The sequence below is a fragment of the Megachile rotundata genome, chromosome 7 (assembly GCF_050947335.1).
Source record: "Megachile rotundata isolate GNS110a chromosome 7, iyMegRotu1, whole genome shotgun sequence".
Taxonomy (NCBI): domain Eukaryota; kingdom Metazoa; phylum Arthropoda; class Insecta; order Hymenoptera; family Megachilidae; genus Megachile; species Megachile rotundata.
Genome location: NC_134989.1, coordinates 17,608,858 through 17,631,796, shown reverse-complemented (window position 1 = coordinate 17,631,796; position 22,939 = coordinate 17,608,858). Strand labels below are relative to the sequence as shown.

The window sequence follows — 22,939 nt, the reverse complement described above, 5'->3', positions numbered from 1 at the left end:
GTGATTTTTAAGTAATTAAAATTGGTTCAAGATAATTTACACGGTACTATCGGCGTGATGATAAACGCGAGGTGTTCATGTAATCTTCAGATGCAATAAAAAATGATGATGCGATTCGAGAGAATTATTTGCCAAAAAGATACACGATGTTACGATAAAAAAAGATATATAAGATAGCGAAGAATTCATAGCTCGGTGCTTCCTTTTCGGACTACAAATACGGAATTAGGATGTATCTATCGCGTGGGATAGAGGAATAAGAATGTCGTATTCAACAGGTAGCTAGTTGAGTCAAAACGTAATGAATCATTAGATGAGAATTGAATTCAGGACGTAAATAATTAAAGAATGTAGAATCGATCGCATGGATCGTTCATATTCGTGAAGCGCCGAAATAAAGCAGGTTCGGCGGAACACAAAATTAGCCGTATCGGTAGCGACTGGTTATAAAGTCGTTTCGATCGCTACGAATTTTATTTGAGCCATATAAGTTCTGAAAGTCATGACGCAACATTTATTTTGAAACTTGAAAGTTATCGAACCTGAATCAAGATATTCCAAGACTTTTAAACACTTGAAACTTTTTAAGACTTTCAAAATGTTTAAGAGCTTCGAGCTTTTTAGGACATGTAGGGTTCACATAAAATGCAACGTAATTGAAAGTTGCAGGAATGTTTGAATCGGTTGGTTTGTTGCAAGAGGGAGTTATCCATCGGTACGCATCGGCGATCGCGGCAGGCAAGAGGCAAAATGCTCGATGGATGGACGGGCCAGCCGTCACGAAGCGGTCCGACGTTCCCGTACCAAACGAGATTAATAGAGATCCGCCTGTCAGCCGGACGCCTCTCCGTCTGAGCGAGATTCAGCGGCATCCAGACGGCCAGTCTTCTCGCAGATCGCAACCTGCGTGGGCAACAACCGATCGTGATCGATCGCACGGGTGCGTCTCTCTCTCTGGACTACCGCTTTGCATGTCGAGTACGTGCCAGTCCAAGAGTATTGCGTGTACCACGTATCTTCTAGTCATCCGGGCATTACACAGAGTAATGAGATACTAACTGCTGTGGCCAGTCAGGCACGATTATCGACACATTTTCTACGCGAACAATAGATATCGGGAACGTAAAGAGATTCCGTCGCAAGACTAGTTTTTCAAATTGTCAGCCAATCACGGTAAATCGCGGTTCGATCGACTCGCGTATACAGTACACAGCTATTCGTACTGATGCGAATACAAATCACGAGGGGTCGGTGGGCCGTATTCGGTGGCTTCACCTTAGTTTGCCTCGCCAATTTGCGATTAGGTAGGTAACGCCGTTCTTTTCTTCTTTTCCCCATCTCTGTCTTACCATATTTCATATAAGTACATCGAATCGAAAATTCATTAGTAGTTATATCCATGCCTACAGTATGGTACACTTCGTTATTTCACCTAATTAAATTTATCGTACCGATCAACGTGTCAAGGATATAATAGTTTCAATTTCTCACTGTTCGCCACCGAAGAATAAAATTAGCATTAGACGAAGTTAATATTAGTTGAGAGAAGAACGATACATCAGTATTGGTCCATGTTTCTGTTTCAGCGATCGGTGACAAAAATTCAGACGACGAGGACAGGGTACATGGCGAAGAAGTCCGGCAACATGTGTGCTGTGCTAGACACGAGAAGATGATCGACGTTGGATATGGTAAGCGACTTAATACATACTAAGAAAAAAAATCGAGCCGAACCATGGGAGTATGCGTGAACAAGGATGAATGAACCATTTCGTGGTACGATTCTTGGAAGAAGAAGAAAAGGAAGATTCAACTCACGAATTGCGTAATTTTAACACCCGCTAAACGTAAATCACGTTCCCTCGTTTCGTTTTTACCGCCCCATATTCACGAGTGGTAAAACGCCGGCGCGGCGGCCTTGTCGCCTAGATCTGATCCGGCAAATTAATATCGGGTGTTCAATCAATTGACGCCGATCGAGAGGATGGAGCATCCGGTGACGGTGACCGTGTCGTGTGCCCACGATAAAGAGATTCGACCGATTTATCATTGGCGAACTTTTACTTTTAACGAGTTCACTGTCGCGGAGGTCGTCTTTAATTAGTATTAATACGTCTGCTGCGCCGATTCGGGGATCCAGAATCTTGGGAATTCGAGAACTCGAAAAATACGATGGGGTTGCTTAACTCGATGGAGCGAAGAGTAGATTTGGTAGCCGAAAGTTGTTCGCGTGTCATCGCTTAATTTAATTAAAAACTTATCGGTAAAAGATTTAAATCGAAAAAGGAGCGACGGTACTCCGAATAGTCGCGCTCGCGGTCATCGTGTTAGAGTAGCATAAATCCAACCGGACCGTGCGTGTATCCCGGCTCGATATTCTCGCGTTCTGTTTCCTCATAAAGACCAATTAGCTTCCAAAGCGATGTTCGATTCGCAGAAAGTTAATCCTCGGACGAACGAAGAATTAATGTTTCGCAGAAGATCAGTTCAGCGAAACGGTCAAAAGGACCACCCTTTGAGTCGGCATCAATGATCAATTAAGCGGTTTCGTTGATCAACGATTGTTATCCTCGATCGATGTACCAGTGACAAAGTTCCATCCAACTTTGATCCCATGTCGGAACAAGGCAAAGACTCTCTAATTGGTCCGGCGTATTTTTACGTACGATATTTTGAATAGATATAGCTCGAGGGTATCGTTTCTATAGAGTAACGCGGAAAGGTGGTAAGAGAGTGACCGAAGGTTCAGGGTAACGTGAATCAGCGCGGAATCCTCGCATTCCGTGTCCCACGCGTTTGTGCCAAAAATAACTCGAGTTACACTATATAGGCGGTTCTACCCTCTTCTTATATATCGTGTCACCGTTTAACGCGATACAACTCGTAAATTTGGTACGGTGATCGCGAGCATTAGCCGCGGCGCCATCGGATTTACACGCGTCTGACGCATCGCACGGATGCCGCGTTCGGCCATGCAGTTAACAACATCGTTCGGAATATACCCGAATTTCATCGAACCTCACACCCCCCGTTGGATCACCATTTTACACGCTCATTCTTTTCTGTTCTCAGGTATATCGGGGGAAGTTATCCAGATCGATGCAGGCCATTGTCGTAAATTGTGTCCGCGACACGTTTTGGACGATCCTGGGGATGCGAGTCGACCCGCGGTACAGGTAAATGATTTAGTACCTACAATTATTTTTGAAAAAAGATTCGCATCAAAATTGCTTTGAGAACGAACACTTGATTTAGAATCCATTGACGACTTGTTTATTTTGCGTTGCTATAAATAAACAATTAAAATTCATTGGTTGCATGTCCTCGTTACGAACAACTCGATAGATAGTGTAGGTGTAAGCCATTTAAAGTTTACGAATTTAAAAAGAAAATATATATTTTCAAACGATTCTGATGGTTTAATAATTAAGCCAGATATAAAAGTCTAGTACGAATTCCCATATAGAAATTCTGAACTTATTTGTTTGTACATACAACACTTGCTCAAGTACCAGAAGACGCGAAGATTTGGTTCGTCGAACGCAAAGATCGTTGGATCCATGACTCATGCCTGTAGGATGCACCTGGTGCAAAAACGTTCCGAGTGATGCGGCGCAGCGGGTTTATCGAACCGGTCGTGGGACCTACGAATTCGTCTCGATTGATTCGCGATAGCAACGTTTAATTCACAATTAAGAATTCGCAAAGCTGTTTAAGGACATTAATTCCACGATTGCTCGTATAGCGAAGGAAATAGATCGAATCGAACGGCAAAGTTCGTGCCTTGAAGATTCCTACCTGAGCAGTAAGAAAAAAAAGAAACGAAAAGACCGAATTCTCGGATAAAAGAATAAAAAGAATGTTGCGATATACGTTGCCGGGGCAGGCTACGTGTGCGAAGGGCTATACGAAGGGCGAAAAAGGCAGGAACGTCATGTAGATTTATGACGCATGGGATCGACCAATCCGCCAGCTGGAATGCGGCCACGCCAGCATCGCGCGATCTCGTACGATCTTCGCGACTTTTACGGCGAGCGCACCCCATACCGTATCAAGACGCGTGTATCTTCGTCGATGATCATGCTTCTTTTGTACGAGCCATCTCCTATTCACCAAAATCCATCGACGCCGTAACGAACCCTTCGTGGTTAACGCGTTCCTTGTCGTGTAGGTATCTAATACCTGGTTTGACCACAATCGTCTGGATATAATATAATATTCCAATGTTAGGCGAAAAAGTTATGTGCCTCAGAATGATTTGCATTGTCGGCATTTGCAAAATGAGCCGAAGACGATCAGCTTCTACGTTGAAATTCTTGACTACCTCATCCATTCAGGTATCCTTCGAATACTTTGTAATCGGGTATCTCATGACTCTGCAGTTCCAATTCATATACTTAACGATGCAAGGCTTATATTATAAAGGGAAATCAGGGCCGGTAACATAGCCCACTTTGAAAACATTATGCAAAATGATCCTTGTTTTATAATTACTTGGAAATGATGCGAGAGCAATTACCGTAACGAAGAAACACAGGCATTCAAGAACGTCCCTTTGGTCGTAATGGTTCCTCTTTTTTGGGAAGAAAGCTATTTTCGTCACGTGATGCAACCCGATCGTTGGTTTACGATCTTGCAGCACCCACGCTGCAGGAGAGAAGCAAGCTCGAGAAGGAGAAAAACATTGCACGCGATACATGCAGAAGGAGAGGATGTGTTTTGCGTCCTTGGAAGGTCGCATCGTCCCGGGTCACCGCTCTTGGCGCCAGCTTGGCCAGCTACTAAATCCCGAATCGTGTTCCTGGGATCTCGACGATGGATGTACCTGAGCATGGAATTTATTAGAAAATATTCTTAGCCAGAAATATCGCCGGAGGAGGGTAAGAGAGAAAGGGGTAGAGGCTGGACGGGTTACACGGACAAAGATAACGGTCAGTTATCCCGCAGCGAGAATAATTAAATGGCCGGTGGGTCGCGAATGAAATCGAGTACCAAAGAAAACCGTCCGAACCGGAGATAACGAGGCGCGCGAATAATATAAATTCCTTCGAGACAGCGTCGATACTTCTTGCCTGGCAAACGTAGGAAGAAATAAAGTACGAATTCTGTGAAACCGCGTGCTCGTTTCGTTTACATCCAACATCTGTATCGAGAGAATGTTCGCGTCCCTTGATACATGGCCAACCATTCCACCAGCGCGTTCTTTTTTCTCTCTGCGATTATCTTTCGTTTTTACACCAAATAATTACCCCCGTTGCTTTCTACTAATTAAACGTAGAAAACCTGTAATCGATAATTAGTAACCTTCGACGCATAGTAAAATTCTCCAATTAACGATCGTACAAGATCGTTGAAAATCGTGGGAACGTTAATTTTCAGATCACAATGATGGGTAACTCGCGAAGAATGTTCTTTGGATGTTCCTCGTTAATCGTAATCATGGTCGTTGAACGTAATTTGTCACGCTTCGTTCCAGAAATGCTTCCTGGAGTCACACTGCCGTCCTAGAGCCGTGAAGTTAGAAAGAGTATCCACGATTCAAGGTGTCCGCGTTATCGAAGTTATAGAGGCTTGCGAATGTACAGCAGATACTTCCTGCAGACGCGAATCCTTCACTCATCTTGTACATTCCGGCACTCCTCATCAAGCGGTGATGGATGTCGGTATATGCATGGGTCATTGTGCTAAAGGTATCTAATCGCTTTTCCGCGTAATGCAGTTACAGTTACCATTTTTTATTAGTAACACCGATATACATTTGTTGCTAGATCTCGGATGTAAACCAGTGAGGAACGGGACGGTCAGCATCAAAGGACCAAACGGTACGTACAACGTCTTACTAATTTTTTGTAGTTGGAGTGGATTCGTAGATTGGAAAAGAATTTTTCAGGGGATGAAGTGTATCAGGTGATAGAGAAATGTGGTTGCGCTGGGACCTGCCACAAAATGGATCACATGGAGACCGTGTTAGATTTTAGCGAGGTGGAGATTAAGGACGGTACAAATACGACGGATGTTAGGCCGGTTATTCGGGTAAATTTCTCTTTTTCTAAGATCATAGACATCGATAGAACGATCACGTAACGATGATTTTTCTTTGGCGCGAGCAGCAAATTAACGTCGGGCAGTGCGTCGGAACGTGTCCAGGAAACGAGACGGAAATGTGCTTGTTACGAGACAAAAAGGAACCGTCCAGGTGCTTGGCTGGCTTGTACACGAAGCAACATACCTGCACACCGGCGAGATTCAAAGTTCACGAGTACAGGTACTCGATTATAGATTACGTAGATAAAAATATAATTATTTATACTTATCCGGCAATCGTTTGGCCGTTGATACGTTTTAGGACTCGTCGAGGATCGAAGAGGGAGATTATACAAATCACTCAATGCGCCTGTGTTTGAACAGGTCAGAGAGGTCTGTCGTCAAATCGAGCAGATCAGTGGACACAGACCGAGGAGGAATTTAAAGTATTTTATGCGTCGCGTAAACATAAAGTACCCAAGTGTTTCGATGTTCCTACATACACCGTGTATTGGTATGACAAATAAACGTACGATGTCTTTTTAGAAAATCTCAACGGCTACCTAAAACTGCTCCACGCTCACTATGTTCCATTCGTTCCACTTAGTTTTCGCTATTACACTCTGTCGGATGACTCCACGAGTTTCATGGTAATCGAGCTAATTTTTCGAGAAGAACGTTGTTTTAGAATTCGTTCCACCTTCCAAGATAATTAATTTGATCGTTCGATCGTGAGGCGTAACGACACGTAATAATGTCCAATTCCGCACTTGCAACTATTCTCTTATCCTCGTTCCGTCCTGCGATTCGTCGAAATAATGCAACAAAAAGATCGAGGCCGAAAGTCGTGGTCGGTTTCCGAACGCGTGGGCGAAAATACTCGGTGACACCCTCGCGATCCGTCATCGTCCTCGTCGGAAAACAACCGATTATTCGCGACATCTAAATATCGCTGCGGGGCCACATAACTCGCCACTTACGAATCTACGGAATTTAGGAAGCGTGAGCTGTTTTTAATAGCCTCGCCGTGTCATCGTCACGTTCCTCCTTCGTTTCGTTTGCCTCAAAAAGGTATCGCGTACAATCTGTACAAACAAAACATATCCGAAACAGTGATTTTCATTACAATCGTCGTTTTACTAGATTTAAATATTTTATACTCTAATACTGAACGCGACTCGCTCAAAATCAATTCGTAATTTACCACTAAGTTCGTACCACTTTTTGGAAAACTCCGGTATCATTCGTAGACGATAGTATTTTGTCGGTGACCCCCTCCTGAGATAGAATCTTACTCGGTATCCCGTTAGAATTTCTTTACAAACTTGTACATTGTTACAACTAATTCGTAATTGCGATAGGGGAGGATAATGGACGAGAAGGATGATCGCGAATGATCTAGGATGCTATAAGCTGACAAAAATCGATCTGGTAGAGGAAGAAACGCATCGTGGAGGCGCAACAATGTCGAGTCGCGTCGGTGTCCCGTGAGAGAAGCCAATGTCGCGCGGGGAGCAACGCGGGGGAGGCAACTCCCGGCATAGCATAAAGGTGACTCCTCGCAGCCAAGACCTCCCATATGCTACTTAGCGTTCCGTTCGGTTCGGCAAACCTCCTGTCCGCCAACAGAGAGAAGGTGTCCGTTCCTTTCTTCGCCGATAAGAATCGTTTGTCGCGAACCGTACGTTCGATCGATGTTCGACGTTGCTATCGGTCTATTCTCAAAACCGAACCCAGGACTGTCTTTGTCGTGTTTCGAGAAAAATCCGAGCTAATCGTTCTCCAAAGACGAACACGATGACACGAAACGTTCCGTTCCTTTTTCTGGCGTTGTTGTTCCTGTCGAACCGTTTCGACGCGCGTGCTCATCCGAGCGGTTTCCCCGAAAACGACGACGGCGACGACGAAGAAGTCGCCGACTCTTGGTCCCTGGCTGACTTGAACGACGGAAGCGGGCACGACACTCGTCGAGGCGAAGCTCTGGAGAAATTGCAACAGGTCCGTGTCCAGTTTCAGATATACGCGACGTATTTTGACACGAAGAACACAGTTTGGAAACACGAGATCAACGTTAACCGATTGTCAAAATCGTTGCAGGTTCTTGGTATTCGAAGTCACGGCGAGAAAACGGGACGTCGTAAGATACCTCCTCAATTCATGATGAATTTGTACAACAACGTGGCGGATCCTAGCGGTGTTACGCGAGGCAGAAATCCGTACAATGCCAAGGTTGTTCGCAGTTTCATCGAAAGAGGTAAACCTCTATTCGAGTGTTCGCCGTTTATCGAAATCCTAGTTAAAGCAAACAGTTTTCGTAGATACATCAATGTCAAGATTTTACTTTTTCAACATCACGGGGCTGGAAGTGAACGAATCCGTGTTGGAGGCTGAGCTTCATCTCTATCGTAAGAGGACACCCTTGCACCATGTTCACGCTCAGAAGTCGATTTTGGAATCTCCTTACTATTTGGTAAGTCGTTGAACGTTGCTGATTTTCCAGAAAATTTTTTTATTAAGCGCGGTTCTATTTAGATAAGAGTGTATCAAGTTCTGGACGAGAGGAGTTTGGACGTGCCGGATCTACATCGGCTGCTAAACGTCAGATATGTTGGCGCATACGCGTCCGGCTGGCAGGTACGTCTTGACAAGATAAAAATTTTCGGATTACGGGCGGTAGCTAATTTTATTTTAGAAATTTCGAAAGAATACTTTCTGAATTAGTTAATAGTAATTTTATTTCCGACGAATCTAATCGATCGTTCGATTAGACGTTAATTCACGGCGACAACATTCCTCAGATTTTCAACGTGAAGCAAGCGGTTCTCGCTTGGTTAGCCGGCGAGCCGAATCTCGGTCTTCTAGTAACAGCCTCCACCTTGCTAGACGACCAAGTGAGCGTGGAGTTTTATCGCCGCAACGAGTATCACCACGAGTATCATCACGAGTACAGCAAGCAGCCAATCTTAGTGCTATTCGACGACGATGGAAAAAATCATCGCGGTGATAAAAAAACAGTTCCCCGTTACTACACGTATGGTAACAACAACGAAATCGAGGGAGAAGTGTCCTACAATGACGAGGAGGAAAAGATCGATTTGAAGAATGACAAAAGTGTAGAGAAACGGAAGGGTCAGCCGGAAGAAGCTCGGTGGGCAAGCGAGGACAACTCTGAATTCTTTCAGAGACAAAAAAGAACGCAAGGAGAAGAATCCGACGCTGTAACAGAGAAACAACACGCCGAAGAAATATCCAGAAGACGTAGAGGAATCTCCATGGGGAAACTGCACGAAGAAACGTTCCAGGAGACGTTAACCTCCATGGACATTTATAAAAGAGCGATGCATCGAGAAACACTTCAAGCATCGACTTCTCGATCCAGGGAGGAACAGCGTCGAGACAAACGAGCGATAAAGAGCCACGCGTCTGTTCAACAAAACGTTACCGAATGTTCGAGGCACGAGCTGTACGTAGATTTTAAAGAAATCGGTCTGTCTTCTTCCATCATCGCCCCCGTTGGTTATTCGGCTTATCACTGCAAAGGCATCTGCGAGTCGCCACTGAGCCAGGATCAGCAGCCAACGAATCATGCGACCATTCAAGGAATCGTTCACAAAATGGGACTTGTCAAAGGAGTCGAGAGACCTTGTTGCGTACCCACCAAACTTCTGGACACTACTATTCTCTTCTTCGACGACCATGAAAATGTCGTTTTGAAAAATTACCAAGACATGATCGCGGATCGTTGCGGATGTCACTAACGGTTTACCCGCTCTATCCTTCAACGAGTAATCCATGTTATCAAGGTCATTTTGAATGTTACACTAAATTGTATTATTTCGGTCGTTCCGGATGAATTGCTAGCTATCGGAAATCAATTCAGTTTCTCAGTAACCGATGATTAAAGTCTACTAATTTCGATACGACACCGTGTACGGTCGATCTATGAAATTATCACGAGCTTATTATACAGAACTTTCTTCCGATTATTATCAGGAAAATTGTAACCTAATATTTTTCGAACCGTGCGAAAAGAGTCGGGTCGAAAGAAGTTACTACGTTCTCTGTCATGGAGGTCATTGATTGATGGTTCAAAGTTACATATATCCGAAAGAGAAAAGCTTATACCGATAATTAAGATACCAAACTGACAGTTCAACATTGAAAATTAACCTACTATGACAACCAACGTGTTAACAGACTTCCGGTTGTTAAAGTACCTTGTTGTTCAGAGTTCGCGTGACCAGTTCTGTTCTTTTCCGCCAATGAAGAAAGGAGAGGCACATTCTTTCTTCTTTTAGCTTATCTTTCGCTGAAAATGTAGTAGTCCGAGGAAGTCACAATACGTAAAACGTATTGAAGGAAAGGGGGGATGTGTGGACGCGTGCAACAAAATGTGTGTGTGTGTGTGTTAAAGAATGCATGTATCACGTAAAAAAAGAAAAATGATAATTTTACGTATTAGTACGAGAGTCATTCCTAGAGATTCAAGTGACGTCCCAACTTTTGTACATAAGAACATTCCTGAAACTGGCGTAGGATCATACTTTATCAATGATTATCACGTGTCTATATCGTATCCTGTATCGTCATTAAATTATTATAATCACACATAGGGAATTAGTCGAATTGAACATTGTATATAATGATGTATCTGAAACGTTAGAGTTATTTATATTTTAATTACGACAAATAAAACAAGTATTTAAGCTGATCCAATATTTGCTCGTTTACTCCTTATTTTTCATTCCCAACTTTGGTTTATAGTCCTTATACTTGGTAATGTGTTATTTTCATTGCGAATAGCTCGTTTCAATTCTTTGTTTATAATCGAGTCGAAGTAAGTAGTACGCGATGGAAATAAATTACTACAATACAGGAGGCAGTTTCCCAAATTTTTAAATCAATAAAAGGAGAATCGTGAAAATAAAGAAATCGAATCATAAGGGTAATATAATGGAGTATTTTTATTCTCTCTTCCTCCTTTTTGTTTGAAAGAAGAAAATTTTGTCGCGTCAAACAGGGTAATTGAGGTGTAAATTTTACTAACGAGCCAATAAAATGAACGCGACAGTAACGGTGGCCGAGACGATGACTTTGGCGCCACTGGATGCAGAAAGGCAGTCGTGGAATGTAAGTGCTACCGGTGTTAAATGCTACGACTCGTTTTTATTTTCCACCCCTTCTCTCTCCTCCTACCGTTCGACAATTTACGAGTAAATAAACAAAACTGCGACTAAATCGAATATTTTCTCATGAAGAAATCCTTGCTGATCGCGAACAAGTTCCGTTCTAAATTTCCATTCGATTTTTCCTTCCACTCGGCTTCTGACTCACTTCTGTGCTAGTAGATACAAGTAAACAGATTAGTTTAACGATTCTGTTAGAACTATGTGGATTCAAGATTCGATATCAAGCTGCGTTTCCCGCCATGAGTAATCGGCGAAACAACGAGCGTAATGATTAAGAGATTTCGATTGACCACCTATGTCTTCCTGTTTTCTCGTTAGTCTCCTTTAGAATCGCTCCAGCATAACTCACCACCCACGCCTCCTACAGAGTCGGTCAATTTGTCGAAGAAATAATTTTAGGGTTTGTCGCGATTTAAGCCGTTCTACCTGCTCTTCATTCTTGTTCATCGAATACACGGTGTTTCATTTTAATCTATCTACACAATTATTTCCAAAACAGTAAAAGTACAGGCATCATCGTTTAATCAATTATTTTGTTAAAGCATTCTATGTAAACAGATATTAGAATGCAAACTTTCAATTGCATGACTCACTTCGTATAAATACACATATATCGATTCTTTTATTTATTTCTCAGGATACGAGTTCCTTTTATAGTTGCAACGATTGGCATTGATGGTGAAACGAATGCAGAGTCGAAGATAGTGGTATCAGGTGTGGGTTAGGTATAAATAGATAAATTTCGATGAACGCAATGAAAGGGGGCAAAACGTCGCGTCTTCGCCACGGGAATTTGCATATTTGCGAGGGTCCGATCGTTCGCGTGCCATCGTGCCGCATTCCGTGCGCGTGCATCTCCAGTTATATTTAATCCACGGTGGGTGTATTTTCGAATCTACCTGTCTAAAAATAACCGGAACGCGTTCCGTTGCATTCCACCGCTGTATTTAGATCCTTGGTAGCGTAATACCAAGTGTTGTTCGACCCGTGTAAATACCTTCATCTTATTTTCGCGTTTACGTATCCGGATACGCTCGTAGTCGTCGTTCGATAAAGATTCTTCTAATTAAGTTGCTGGAGCAGAAAGAAAAGCAGTCGAACGAAGGAGAGTGAACGCGAATTTAGGACGGAAACCCTCGGTTAATTATTACGAGGATTAAGACACTGTCGTTAGTACGATGTAACACGCAAGCTTTTTTTCGCATGCCAATTCAAAACTAATTGTATCGTCAACAAACATCGAATTAAATTCTGTCTGTCGCTAAATACCGACAGTAGGCAGCACAATAACGCAGATACAGCCTCCGCGCGGTAAAATCGTACCCTACCTGAAGAAGGGTTAAGGCGACGCACGGCAAAAGGGGGAGTAAAGAAGAAGAGCGCAGTGAAATGGAAGGACGCAGGAGGAAGGAAGAAAAGCAATAGGAGCGGAGCTGCCGCTAACATAAGTAAGAAACCCTAAGCCTTAAGCTGTGAACTGTACCGCCCGTACAATGACGTAGTGTTCTGTCATCCGGCGCGCTACCTCTCCAACCTCTCCGCTACTATCCGCTTGGGCCATTATAGTGGGACAAGAACTTCACGAGTTCACAACTATACATATAGTGGTAGGCCTTTGAACGGTGCGCGGTTTGCTGCCTGATGCCTCGTGCCTCGCGTTTCTTCTTTTCCTTTCCGTTCTTGTCTCTTCCTTTTTCCTTTCTTTCTGCGCCTTCTTTGTCCGCGTTATCGTCTCCCTTCCATTATCGTTGTTCTTCACCCGGAGAAGGTTGCATCGATGATCGAGTTCACCTTGTCGATCGTTCCGACGCGGCGCGTTCGTAAACAAAAGAGGCCGACGACCACGCGGAAACGTCCTTACCGCTCGAATTCGAATTCTTCCAGAACGAACTAGAAACGTCCTCGAAGAATGAAACGACGAGCATCCAGTTCATCCGCTACAACGTTTGCGTCGACGGACATTTAACGATATCCCGTGTTTTCGTACGTCTGAAGCTCGCTTAACGTGGGACAAACATTATGAGGAACGTGCGTATCGATCGTCGATGACAAACATGAAGGCCTCGGTCTTGATTTGTTGGACATTCCTTTTGCAATCGATCTTGATCGTTTCTGCGAGACACGCTGACATTAATCGGGTAAGTAATCGCATTTTTCAAAATCGATTTACATCCGAGTTACTTCTCATTTTGTTTGTAAATTCTGTCGGTAAAAGTGATTAACCCTTCAAGGATCGATGTTGAGGGAGTGATACAGAAGCAGGGTCATTTTTATTCGGAACTATTGTGCGTGTAACGGAAACGTTTTGTTCTAGATCTTCATGCGTAAAATTACAGAATTATTTTTCTATGAGCTGGATAAAAAAAATAACCCTGTGTCCTCCGTGTAAATACGGAGACGTAAGATAGTCAATTAATTTTGCTGGGCAACGAGAAGGCGGGAAATTGAAATTTCATTTACAAGGTGATTGGCTGCTACGCCATTGAATAAGAAATGATCTCGCAACGGACGCTTCCAAGAAGTAGAAACGTTCGGTCTGTAAGATCGTTGAGCGTATCCCATTCCGCTCCATTCCATTCCAGCGTGTATTGCCGCGTCCCTTTACCCTTCGCGAGCCCGTATCTCATCCACGAGCCAAACACGGTCTCTTTTGATGTCGTGCCGACTGTTGCCCTTCTCCGGTGTTGTCTACGGTTGCAGTTCGTTACGTGATTTCGTGTATGCTCAACATTATTAGATTTCGATACGCTCTTACAAATCCTCGTACTTTGCAAATTACATAACATTGTCTGAAAGTTGTATATAATGAAGCTGCGATTGAATGGAGTCGTAGCTTACTGCATGGTAGAACAAGAAGCGATCGCTCGTTATCATTGGCGTAACTAGTAAACTTTGGAAATATCTCAATTATTCTATTCTTCATCAGGTCCATCCTGGAATTTAGTTAAGAATCTCGATATTTAGTATCTCGCGTATTTGTTTTATAGACAAACGATAACCGAACGAATGGAGGGCTGCAAGAAGTCAGGACCGAAGAATCGCTATCGAGATTTAGTAATTCTTCTTCGTGGATGATTATATCGATCAGAAGTAAGAGGAGCGAAGAAATTATCGAAGAAACGATACCAACGAGGCACTCGAAACACCGGAAACGACGTCGCTGTAGAAATCGACCGACATGTTTTCGGGGTACATCCACGAATCGATTCTTTCCTCGAAGCAATAGCACGGAGCATAAAATTAAGAACGAAGATTACGACGTTACCGAAATTATCGAAGAGAAAGGTAAAATCAATGTAAAAGAAACTGTTAACGCCAATAAAAATTCCTCTGTCATTGACAATGTATCGGAATCTGATCTAACAGACGCGTACGATGAACACGTTCTTTCGGACGAGATCGAGTTAGAAAAGGTAGAAGCAACATCCAACACGAAGAGTCAGTCGAAAAAGAATGAAATCGGGGAGAACATCGATTACAAGGAGGATGCATACCCTTCGCCATTTTATGTCGAGGACCAAGTCGAGATGCCTGAAAGTTTAGGCGCACTGTTAAGTAAATTGTTCCAGAGTCTACGAAACGCTTCAACCACGAAGGGCCAGGATATCTTCAAGGAACTGAACTTCGTGAATGCGACGAACGAGGATCCTTGCCAGAAGTGGTTGAACAGTAAAGAAAAACTCGAGAAAGTGTCTTTAGGTAAAAAACTGCCGCGTTGCTCTTTGCCAGTTGGAATAGCAGATATACAAAAGTCCATGCTATTTTATGACGAAAGTTTACGATGATATTGCAGGTGGTTTAATCTCGCTACCTGCCTGTCCTTGCGAGTATCCTAGCAACATATTTTACGAGGACAAGATTTGGGACGAGAAGCAGAAGAAATATTTCAGATGGCGAGACGTAAGCGGTAATTCTCAGAGGCTGGACATTTACAAACCAGGAGCTACTTACTGTATACGTTCTTTGCTAACGCAAGGAAGCGGAAGTGCCGCGGCACAACACTGTTGCTACGATCGCAGTAGGAAACTTTTGACCCGTGGTTCCGGTGCGGGTACTCCGAACTTTGTCAGTCCTGAAATATCGCCCATACTGCACGAGAGAATCGATATACTTCCTTGGAGATTGTGCAAAGGGGACTTTTCCAGGTTATTATCAATCTTTTGTGGAGATAATTCTACAGATTGACTATATTCAATTCTTTAATTTAAATCACAGTTATGGAGGATATATTCTTTGTACTAATGTACGATAGTTTCTGCCTTCAGGTATAACGGAGTGAGACCACCAAACAACGATAACGGCTGCGAAGCGAATCCTGACGACGAGGAATACCAGCGACAAATAGACGATACTAAGCACTACTAGATTTTAAGTGTATTTGGAAACGATTGCCATATTTCTTCTGACCCACAATAAGACTGTATTCACCGAATTATGTGTAGCTGCTGCTTAAGTGATCTTCTTATGACGCAAAGCAGCTGGCAAAAATAATAAATGAGAAAATAATATACATTTTATGATTGAACTGTTTCTTTAATTGCCTAACATTCCCTTTTAAAATGTGAAACATTAAAATGCAGTAACTACCTGTAGAAAAACAAAAGGAATTTACGCCCGCGCTTCTAGGAAACAGTGTGGCGGAAAGATGCTAAAAGGAGAGGAATGAAAAGGAAAGAAGGAATAAGGGACAGATGAGGAGAATGTTAGGAGCGCATTGGAATGTGCCGCCATAATGGCACGGCTAGCGCCATCCAACGGTCAACGATGGAAAGAGAGTACACACTATACTATTTCTCGTCGGTAATATAGAAAATAACATTTAAAATGGGAAAATATTTTCGTTCGAGTCGCTAAGACCCGTTCTTACAGACATTTACTTTTGAAGTAAGAAGTTTGTTTGCAAAATTTGGCAAGAACATGACGATATTCCGAAGTTTACCCATAGAAACAATAACAGTTCTCTATTCTTTTCAAGTATAAAAAAGGCGCGAAAACTGAAACCGGTTTTAAAGATGTTATTAACCTGGCGTTTCCTGTTGTGTTTCCTGAAGCGAAAGAAGGGGAATCAGGTGAATATGGGGATCAGTAGTAAGGTAACTAGTTGTTATGGTTACTCCTAGCAAACACAAGTTTCATCGAGCGAATTGCTTCTTAAAATTCAATGGATTGGGCCACAGAGTTAGAAATAACCTCAAAGAAAGTAAGTACTTTTTTATATGAATTCTTTTATTTTATTATTCTTGTATAACGTACTTCAGGATACGTGATATCATCTTTGAATATAATTGCAGTAACTGTATAGGTACACCTATAGTTATTTATTTGTTTTTATAGAGATCAAATTTTCAGCTTTTACCTCGTCTCGGTAGACGATCGACACAGAGTAACATACAAGAAGAGTCGAAATTGGATGATGATCTTTTGGAAAGTCCGCTATCGCTATCTTCCGGGAAATCGCAACCACCTGTAGTACCGCCGCGCACCAGAAAGACCGGATGGGGTGATGAATTAAAAAGTGCGAAGTAAGTATTTTTTATATCTTTCTGTCTCGTTTACTAAAGAACATTCCTGATTACTTCCTTCCGTGTTCCAATTTCAGAACCCGAGGTTCTTCGAATATCATTGAACAGTGAGTATAACAGTTCGAATTAAATACTTAGGCATCTATAGTCACTGATAGATCATTTCTTAGGGAACGTTCGCGACCTACGGAAAAGGATGAATTGGTTGACGGTAAGAATTTTTATTTTTTATTTATTTTTACTGAAATATTTCAGAATTATTTACATTTTATGCTGTTTATAGATATCCCTATTATACCAGATTTAGATGAAATTCAAGAAGACAATGCTTTATCTGACATAAATGCGCCTACGTACGTATAGATACGAAATTTTTTTTAATTTTTCACCCAATTACTTAGATGCGATTCGTTATGTTGCAGGATTAATGTAAATAGGGTTGCTGCATACAAAGAACTTGACACGGATTTGGTAAAAAACGCTGCATTCACGTCTCTTAACGGTGTCAATCTTTCCTTGCTCGCGGAGAAATTGTACAATGAAAGTCTTGTGAAAGAACCAGACGAAGTATGGAATTGGAACCTTTTGTTCACTCAAGTTGCTTCTGAAGTGAACAGTGAAATGCAGAAAAAAATTTCTATATAAATGTGTATAAATTGTATTTCTATGCAAATATTATTGTCTTGATTTTTTGCAACAAAAAGAATTGTGTAACGCATTTTATCGCTATATAATATACGTTCGAATCTATATCCGGTTTTCTTGGGGAAAATGGCGTCCAAAAGGAAGAGATGTCCACCACTTTCCATAGGCATTCGTGCATTGTAAATCGGTTTGGAACGTTTTGTAAATGCTACCAAGTTGAAAATATTAAAAAATAAATTATTGAGCTAGCGAACCGAAGGCGAGCGAAAAAACTGATCCTCATAGACGTCGGCGAAACGGGTGAAATAAACCTAAAAAATGAGGGTCCGAACACGCATATAAGCGAAATAAAAAAATGAATATTTCGGCACTTTGACGACGTAGTATGGTTCCTGAGGCATTTAGAAACAAATTTCTATTAGGGTTTGATGCGTTTTGATGCCTAATAAAGCCAGAAAATCAATTTTTGTCGAATTCGGTCCAAAACGGTACAGGTGGCGCCATCTAGCGGCGAGCGGCGGAACTACGAAAAACTAAAATTTTGATTTTCTCGAGAACTAGGGACTTTTCCGAAATTCTGAGATATACAAATTCTTCCTTGTCGCCTACCGAATCGAACGAATCTAATTATAGCTGGCTAGGGCCATTATTAAAGAAAATAGAAAAATAGCCCATTTCATGGACTAAAAAATTGCCGTCCATCTAGCGGTGAAAGTTGGAACTACAAAAATAGAAAATCTCGATTTTCTCGAAACCTAGGGACTTTTCCAAAATTCCGAGATATACAAATTGTTCCTTGTGGCCTAAGGAATCGAACGAATCTAATTATAGCTTGCTAGGACCATTATTAAAGAAAATAGAAAAATAGCCCATTTCGTGGACTAAAAAATTGCCGTCCATCTAGCGGTGAAAGTTGGAACTACAAAAATATAAAAATGCGATTTTCTCGAAAATTAGCGAACTTCGAGCACTTCTGAGGTTCAGAAAGTGTTATGTGATTGCATTAGAAGCAAAATAATGCAATAAAAGTTTCCTGGAAGCTTTAATAAAGAAAATAAAAAAAATGTCATTTTATGGAGAAAATTTGTGGCGTCATCTAGCGGCGGAACTGCGAACTAAACTGAAAAAACGTATGTCCGACCACGCGTTAAGGAAAAATATAGAAGGTAATATTTCGCAACTTTCACGACGGAGTATGCTTCTTTAGACATTTTAAAGCAGTTTTTGTTGAATAAGTTATTCATTTTTTTGCCTATTAAGCCCAGAAAGTCAATTTTTATTTGACCCCTTTGGTGCGTGTTTGGCCATACGTTTTTTCAGTTTAGTTCGCAGTTCCGCCGCTAGATGACGCCACAAATTTTCTCCATAAAATGACATTTTTTTTATTTTCTTTATTAAAGCTTCCAGGAAACTTTTATTGCATTATTTTGCTTCTAATGCAATCACATAACACTTTCTGAACCTCAGAAGTGCTCGAAGTTCGCTAATTTTCGAGAAAATCGCATTTTTATATTTTTGTAGTTCCAACTTTCACCGCTAGATGGACGGCAATTTTTTAGTCCACGAAATGGGCTATTTTTCTATTTTCTTTAATAATGGTCCTAGCAAGCTATAATTAGATTCGTTCGATTCCTTAGGCCACAAGGAACAATTTGTATATCTCGGAATTTTGGAAAAGTCCCTAGGTTTCGAGAAAATCGAGATTTTCTATTTTTGTAGTTCCAACTTTCACCGCTAGATGGACGGCAATTTTTTAGTCCATGAAATGGGCTATTTTTCTATTTTCTTTAATAATGGCCCTAGCCAGCTATAATTAGATTCGTTCGATTCGGTAGGCGACAAGGAAGAATTTGTATATCTCAGAATTTCGGAAAAGTCCCTAGTTCTCGAGAAAATCAAAATTTTAGTTTTTCGTAGTTCCGCCGCTCGCCGCTAGATGGCGCCACCTGTACCGTTTTGGACCGAATTCGACAAAAATTGATTTTCTGGCTTTATTAGGCATCAAAACGCATCAAACCCTAATAGAAATTTGTTTCTAAATGCCTCAGGAACCATACTACGTCGTCAAAGTGCCGAAATATTGCACTTTGCATGCGCAGTAGAATTGACATAGGCGGCTCATGTACGTATCGCAATGCTGACACAAAATAATTAATTACTCGTTACCCGAACATTATTTATGAACTTTTATGATGGAACCATGTAAATAATGCATTACTGACCATTCTTCAGACGATAATACAAACAATAAAAATTTTAATAATTCAATACTTTCTTATTTATTAACATGAGGTAATTTGTACAATTGTAGGAACATAACATTATATGGCATTATATTGCTTAAGAACAAATGCTTATATGTATACATTTACATATGGAATTACTTATTGCAATTAAATACAAGAGTAATACTTTTCATAAGTGACGTTACACAGAAGTAACAGTTAACCTTAAAATTAGCTCATTAGTATAAAAGAAATTGTATTTTTGGTCTAAACTTTGGTAACCAGATACCACCCATGGCTTATGTATAATATAATTAAAAATAAAATAAATGCTTCTTTTAAATGCTTAAAAATTTCCAACTATAAAATGTTTTAACAATTATTATTAATAACGTTTATAACCATTTGGATTATTCTGTTGCCATTTCCATGTATCTAGACCTACAATAATGAGTTGTAAAATATTATACTATGAACTTTAATTTATTAGAGAAATAATTGTTACTTATTCAACAACTTACACATGTCATCTATATTTTTCGTAGCTTGCCATCCTAATTCTTTATTGGCTAAACTAGGATCTGCATAGCTAGCAGATACATCTCCAGGTCTACGATTGACTATTTTGTATGGGATTTTTTGTCCAGAAGCTTTTTCAAAGGCCTGCACAACTTCAAGTACAGAATAACCTTTGCCAGTACCTAAATTAATTGCTTTAAATCCTGTGGGATTTTTAAGCTTTTGGTAAATCATTGCTTTTACATGGCCAGTTGCCAAATCTGTAATATGAATATAGTCACGAACACCTATAAAAAAAATAGTAATCATGTTGAATGATATTTCTGTTTTACATTTATTTCGTAAAATAATTTGATTTTCTTACTGACCTGTTCCATCAGGAGTATCATAATCATTACCATAAATATATAATACTTCTCTTTTTCCAACAGATACTTGAGCAATGTATGGCATTAAATTATTTGGAATTCCATTAGGGTCTTCACCTATCAGCCCAGAAGGATGAGCCCCAACTGGATTAAAATATCTTAATGATATAACAGACCAAGCCTGGAAACCCTTTTACTATAAATGTCTAATTCATTAAATTAAAAATGAAAATAATTATCAAAATTACTACCTCATCTGAAGTGCATAAATCTTTTAAGATTTCTTCAACCATGTATTTTGTCTTTCCATAAGGATTTGTACATTGACCAGTTTTCATATTTTCAGCTAAAGGAAGTTTTTCTGGGGTACCATAAACTGTAGCACTACTTGAATAAATGAAGCGTGTTACATTATATTCTCTCATAACTTTTAATAAATTCAATGTTCCACAAACATTCGTTTTATAGTACTCTAAAGGTTTCTCACAAGATTCACCCACAGCTTTCAAAGCAGCAAAGTGTAAAATGCAGTGAAATTTGTGCTGGAACATTATTATTTCAATTAGACATTTTACTTACTTATATGTGAGAATAGTTTCAATCATACCTTTTTAAATACATTTCTCAGGTCATTGATATTTGTAATATCACAGGGAATGAATGTAATTTGTTTGTTTATTAACTTTTCTACTCTCAATAAACATTCAGGTTTTGCATCATTATCTCCTACATAAAGAAAAAATATACATTATCATATACTCGTTATCAATTAATTATAACAATAGGATGATTTTATGTATTATAAAACCTTATTATTTTCATCCTCATTCTATTGCAATGATTTATAAACATTAATTATTGCTTTATTTCTTGATTTGTTACATCTCACCTTTATAAGCATTACTAAGGTTGTCTATTACCACCACCTCAAAACCAGCTTGTACTAGTTCCAATACTGTATGAGAACCAATGTACCCAGCACCCCCCGTCACCATTACATTCCAGGTTTCACTTGCCATTGTATTTCTGTGGTTCTAATTGTTATCTTTAATGTATTAATCTACAATTATTGTGCTTTTCTTTTAAAACTAAACTACAGAAAGAATTAGTAAGTGCTAGGAAATCAAACACGATATGCTAATGCAATGTCAATCCATATGTATGATAACGTTGCAATCATTTTGAAAAATAATAATTCTAAGAAGCAATTAAAAGTGACTGCTTGTTAAATTGCAATATTTCTAAATAATTCAAATTGAATTAAAATATATATATTTCATATAGTACAATTAATTACAATAATATTTACTCACACAGTTAACATAAAACGTTTGTTTTAAAATATATACATATGTACATAATTAAATAAAAGTTTTGTTGCTAGTTCATATACATGTAGAAGTTACATATTGAAAAAAAAATATACCTCAACGTGACACGTAAGCAATTAACCTTCCTTCGCGACGGCGGCAGATGCACTAATGTAATTTAATAGCTATAAAAAATCGTATTATCCTATGAGATTACATAATCTTGACACATCATTAACTATATGCCATAAATTTTACACCAAAGATCATAAATTGTAATGTACCTAACCACAAAAAACCCGACTGCTATTTTCTCATATCATACTGCATGATAAAAATTTCGATAAAATATGTATAGTGTTATATCCAAAAAAGCTGCTGTCAAAGTTTTCTAAGTAATATAACGCCGCCATATCAAAATGTAAACAATTCCTTTTTGTATCACGGTTTCTATATTCATTCGTAATTGCTATACTGTGCATAGTCTCTAAGATATAGCAAGGTCGCAAATCAAGCGCGCGCAGAGTTCTGTTTCAGGATCTTGTTTTGACACGTTGTATAAAACATTAACATTCTATGAAATTTTTTCTTACATGATCTTGACAAAAATGTTAGACTCTTATCTTCACTAAATTTCTGTGTGTATTTTAATTTTTGAAATATATCACGATTTACTATATCAGGGTGAATATTATATAGAATAGCTATAGAACGAATATTGTGTATACAGATTGTCAGCCGACATGGAAGACTAATAAAATAAATTCAAATGGATTTCCAATGATCGAAGCAATATAATTATATCGATAAATAATAGTAAAATTATTCAGTATTTTTAACGAGAATACGTACGCAAAGGAGAGGACGAATATTACTGCATTGTTCTGGAATTTAACAGGAGAAACTACAAGTCGATAACATATGGTGATAATATAGCTGATAACAAGATATCAGCATTTTCTCTATATAAATACTTAAAAATTAAAAAGTATGTACTATCTGTCAATGACGCAAGTTTAGATTTGGTTTTGTAAATCACGTACTTATTACTTTTTATTTCATTCTAAAGCATATCTCACTTGAGCTAAATAAAGGGTAGCTGAATCGAAAATTGCAAAGTTCTAAGGCCTGATAGTC

General features: G+C 39.9%; 5 protein-coding genes and 1 long non-coding RNA gene across 21 annotated transcripts; 5 read left to right on the top strand and 1 right to left on the bottom strand.

Annotated features, from left to right (window-relative positions):
* The first annotated feature begins 656 nt into the window (after positions 1 to 656).
* LOC100875059 (uncharacterized) lies at positions 657 to 6,574 on the top strand. Of its 2 annotated transcripts, none has more exons than XM_012297393.2 (8): positions 657 to 978; positions 1,587 to 1,691; positions 3,073 to 3,176; positions 5,477 to 5,690; positions 5,769 to 5,822; positions 5,891 to 6,033; positions 6,111 to 6,265; positions 6,347 to 6,574. In XM_012297393.2, the coding sequence occupies exons 1-8, from the start codon at positions 672 to 674 to the stop codon at positions 6,402 to 6,404; spliced, it is 1,140 nt and encodes a 379-aa protein (XP_012152783.1). In that variant the 5' UTR covers positions 657 to 671; the 3' UTR covers positions 6,405 to 6,574. The 2 variants fall into 2 exon arrangements, with proteins under 2 accessions (XP_012152783.1, XP_012152784.1); XM_012297394.2 differs by lacking the exon at positions 657 to 978 and adding an exon at positions 1,054 to 1,304.
* A 137-nt stretch (positions 6,575 to 6,711) lies between these two features.
* On the top strand, positions 6,712 to 10,742 carry LOC105664151 (bone morphogenetic protein 2). Of its 2 annotated transcripts, XM_076533441.1 has the most exons (6): positions 6,712 to 8,022; positions 8,122 to 8,278; positions 8,343 to 8,494; positions 8,557 to 8,658; positions 8,823 to 9,487; positions 9,565 to 10,742. In XM_076533441.1, exons 1-6 carry the CDS (start codon positions 7,822 to 7,824, stop codon positions 9,722 to 9,724), a joined length of 1,437 nt encoding a protein of 478 aa, XP_076389556.1. In that variant the 5' UTR covers positions 6,712 to 7,821; the 3' UTR covers positions 9,725 to 10,742. The 2 variants fall into 2 exon arrangements, with proteins under 2 accessions (XP_076389556.1, XP_012152786.1); XM_012297396.2 differs by having other exon boundaries at positions 8,823 to 10,742.
* Positions 10,743 to 12,520: 1,778 nt separating this feature from the next.
* On the top strand, positions 12,521 to 15,738 carry LOC100878541 (uncharacterized). Of its 2 annotated transcripts, none has more exons than XM_012297387.2 (6): positions 12,521 to 12,661; positions 13,098 to 13,351; positions 14,201 to 14,498; positions 14,580 to 14,912; positions 15,007 to 15,358; positions 15,479 to 15,738. In XM_012297387.2, the coding sequence occupies exons 2-6, from the start codon at positions 13,259 to 13,261 to the stop codon at positions 15,576 to 15,578; spliced, it is 1,176 nt and encodes a 391-aa protein (XP_012152777.1). In that variant the 5' UTR covers positions 12,521 to 12,661; positions 13,098 to 13,258; the 3' UTR covers positions 15,579 to 15,738. The 2 variants fall into 2 exon arrangements, with proteins under 2 accessions (XP_012152777.1, XP_012152781.1); XM_012297391.2 differs by lacking the exon at positions 12,521 to 12,661 and adding an exon at positions 12,692 to 12,820.
* Positions 15,739 to 16,114: 376 nt separating this feature from the next.
* On the top strand, positions 16,115 to 17,485 carry IFT43 (intraflagellar transport 43). 5 transcript variants are annotated; one of them, XM_012297382.2, is made up of 6 exons: positions 16,116 to 16,413; positions 16,548 to 16,735; positions 16,813 to 16,842; positions 16,894 to 16,946; positions 17,019 to 17,088; positions 17,158 to 17,485. In XM_012297382.2, exons 1-6 carry the CDS (start codon positions 16,375 to 16,377, stop codon positions 17,378 to 17,380), a joined length of 603 nt encoding a protein of 200 aa, XP_012152772.1. In that variant the 5' UTR covers positions 16,116 to 16,374; the 3' UTR covers positions 17,381 to 17,485. The 5 variants fall into 5 exon arrangements, with proteins under 5 accessions (XP_076389599.1, XP_012152772.1, XP_003708403.1 ...); XM_003708355.3 differs by having other exon boundaries at positions 16,129 to 16,413; positions 16,563 to 16,735; XM_012297384.2 differs by having other exon boundaries at positions 16,135 to 16,413; positions 16,906 to 16,946.
* Positions 17,486 to 19,297: 1,812 nt separating this feature from the next.
* Positions 19,298 to 20,889, top strand: LOC143264791 (uncharacterized). Its single transcript, XR_013038729.1, has 2 exons — positions 19,298 to 19,502; positions 20,556 to 20,889. It is a non-coding gene; the product is annotated as an uncharacterized LOC143264791 (long non-coding RNA).
* Gale (UDP-galactose 4'-epimerase) lies at positions 19,635 to 22,523 on the bottom strand. 9 transcript variants are annotated; one of them, XM_076533542.1, is made up of 8 exons: positions 22,087 to 22,521; positions 21,919 to 22,007; positions 21,382 to 21,537; positions 21,100 to 21,218; positions 20,744 to 21,034; positions 20,493 to 20,673; positions 20,127 to 20,411; positions 19,635 to 20,046 (listed from the first exon to the last, which is right to left on the bottom strand). In XM_076533542.1, the coding sequence occupies exons 3-8, from the start codon at positions 21,509 to 21,511 to the stop codon at positions 19,991 to 19,993; spliced, it is 1,062 nt and encodes a 353-aa protein (XP_076389657.1). In that variant the 5' UTR covers positions 21,512 to 21,537; positions 21,919 to 22,007; positions 22,087 to 22,521; the 3' UTR covers positions 19,635 to 19,990. The 9 variants fall into 9 exon arrangements, with proteins under 9 accessions (XP_076389657.1, XP_076389656.1, XP_012152771.1 ...); XM_076533541.1 differs by having other exon boundaries at positions 21,382 to 21,552; positions 21,919 to 21,987; XM_012297381.2 differs by having other exon boundaries at positions 21,919 to 21,987.
* Between the last annotated feature and the right edge of the window lie 416 nt (positions 22,524 to 22,939).

What these genes read in the sequence shown, in the direction of transcription:
- Gale (XM_076533539.1), bottom strand. Translation starts at nt 21,511, where the DNA reads ATGGCAAGTGAAACCTGGAATGTAATGGTGACGGGGGGTGCTGGGTAC. An exon ending in CCTTAGTAATGCTTATAAAG is followed by an intron (nt 21,219 to 21,381) that starts GTGAGATGTAAC and finishes TTCTTTATGTAG; the next exon opens with GAGATAATGATGCAAAACCT. An exon ending in GAAAAATATAGATGACATGT is followed by an intron (nt 20,047 to 20,126) that starts GTAAGTTGTTGA and finishes TCATTATTGTAG; the next exon opens with GTCTAGATACATGGAAATGG.
- IFT43 (XM_076533484.1), top strand. Translation starts at nt 16,375, where the DNA reads ATGGATTGGGCCACAGAGTTAGAAATAACCTCAAAGAAA. An exon ending in TAGAAATAACCTCAAAGAAA is followed by an intron (nt 16,414 to 16,562) that starts GTAAGTACTTTT and finishes TCAAATTTTCAG; the next exon opens with CTTTTACCTCGTCTCGGTAG. An exon ending in GATGAATTAAAAAGTGCGAA is followed by an intron (nt 16,736 to 16,812) that starts GTAAGTATTTTT and finishes TTCCAATTTCAG; the next exon opens with AACCCGAGGTTCTTCGAATA.
- LOC100878541 (XM_012297387.2), top strand. Translation starts at nt 13,259, where the DNA reads ATGACAAACATGAAGGCCTCGGTCTTGATTTGTTGGACATTCCTTTTG. An exon ending in GACACGCTGACATTAATCGG is followed by an intron (nt 13,352 to 14,200) that starts GTAAGTAATCGC and finishes TTTGTTTTATAG; the next exon opens with ACAAACGATAACCGAACGAA. An exon ending in TGCAAAGGGGACTTTTCCAG is followed by an intron (nt 15,359 to 15,478) that starts GTTATTATCAAT and finishes TTCTGCCTTCAG; the next exon opens with GTATAACGGAGTGAGACCAC.
- LOC105664151 (XM_012297396.2), top strand. Translation starts at nt 7,822, where the DNA reads ATGACACGAAACGTTCCGTTCCTTTTTCTGGCGTTGTTGTTCCTGTCG. An exon ending in TCGCAGTTTCATCGAAAGAG is followed by an intron (nt 8,279 to 8,342) that starts GTAAACCTCTAT and finishes CAGTTTTCGTAG; the next exon opens with ATACATCAATGTCAAGATTT. An exon ending in CATACGCGTCCGGCTGGCAG is followed by an intron (nt 8,659 to 8,822) that starts GTACGTCTTGAC and finishes AACATTCCTCAG; the next exon opens with ATTTTCAACGTGAAGCAAGC.
- LOC100875059 (XM_012297393.2), top strand. Translation starts at nt 672, where the DNA reads ATGTTTGAATCGGTTGGTTTGTTGCAAGAGGGAGTTATCCATCGGTAC. An exon ending in CATGGGTCATTGTGCTAAAG is followed by an intron (nt 5,691 to 5,768) that starts GTATCTAATCGC and finishes ATTTGTTGCTAG; the next exon opens with ATCTCGGATGTAAACCAGTG. An exon ending in CAGCATCAAAGGACCAAACG is followed by an intron (nt 5,823 to 5,890) that starts GTACGTACAACG and finishes AGAATTTTTCAG; the next exon opens with GGGATGAAGTGTATCAGGTG.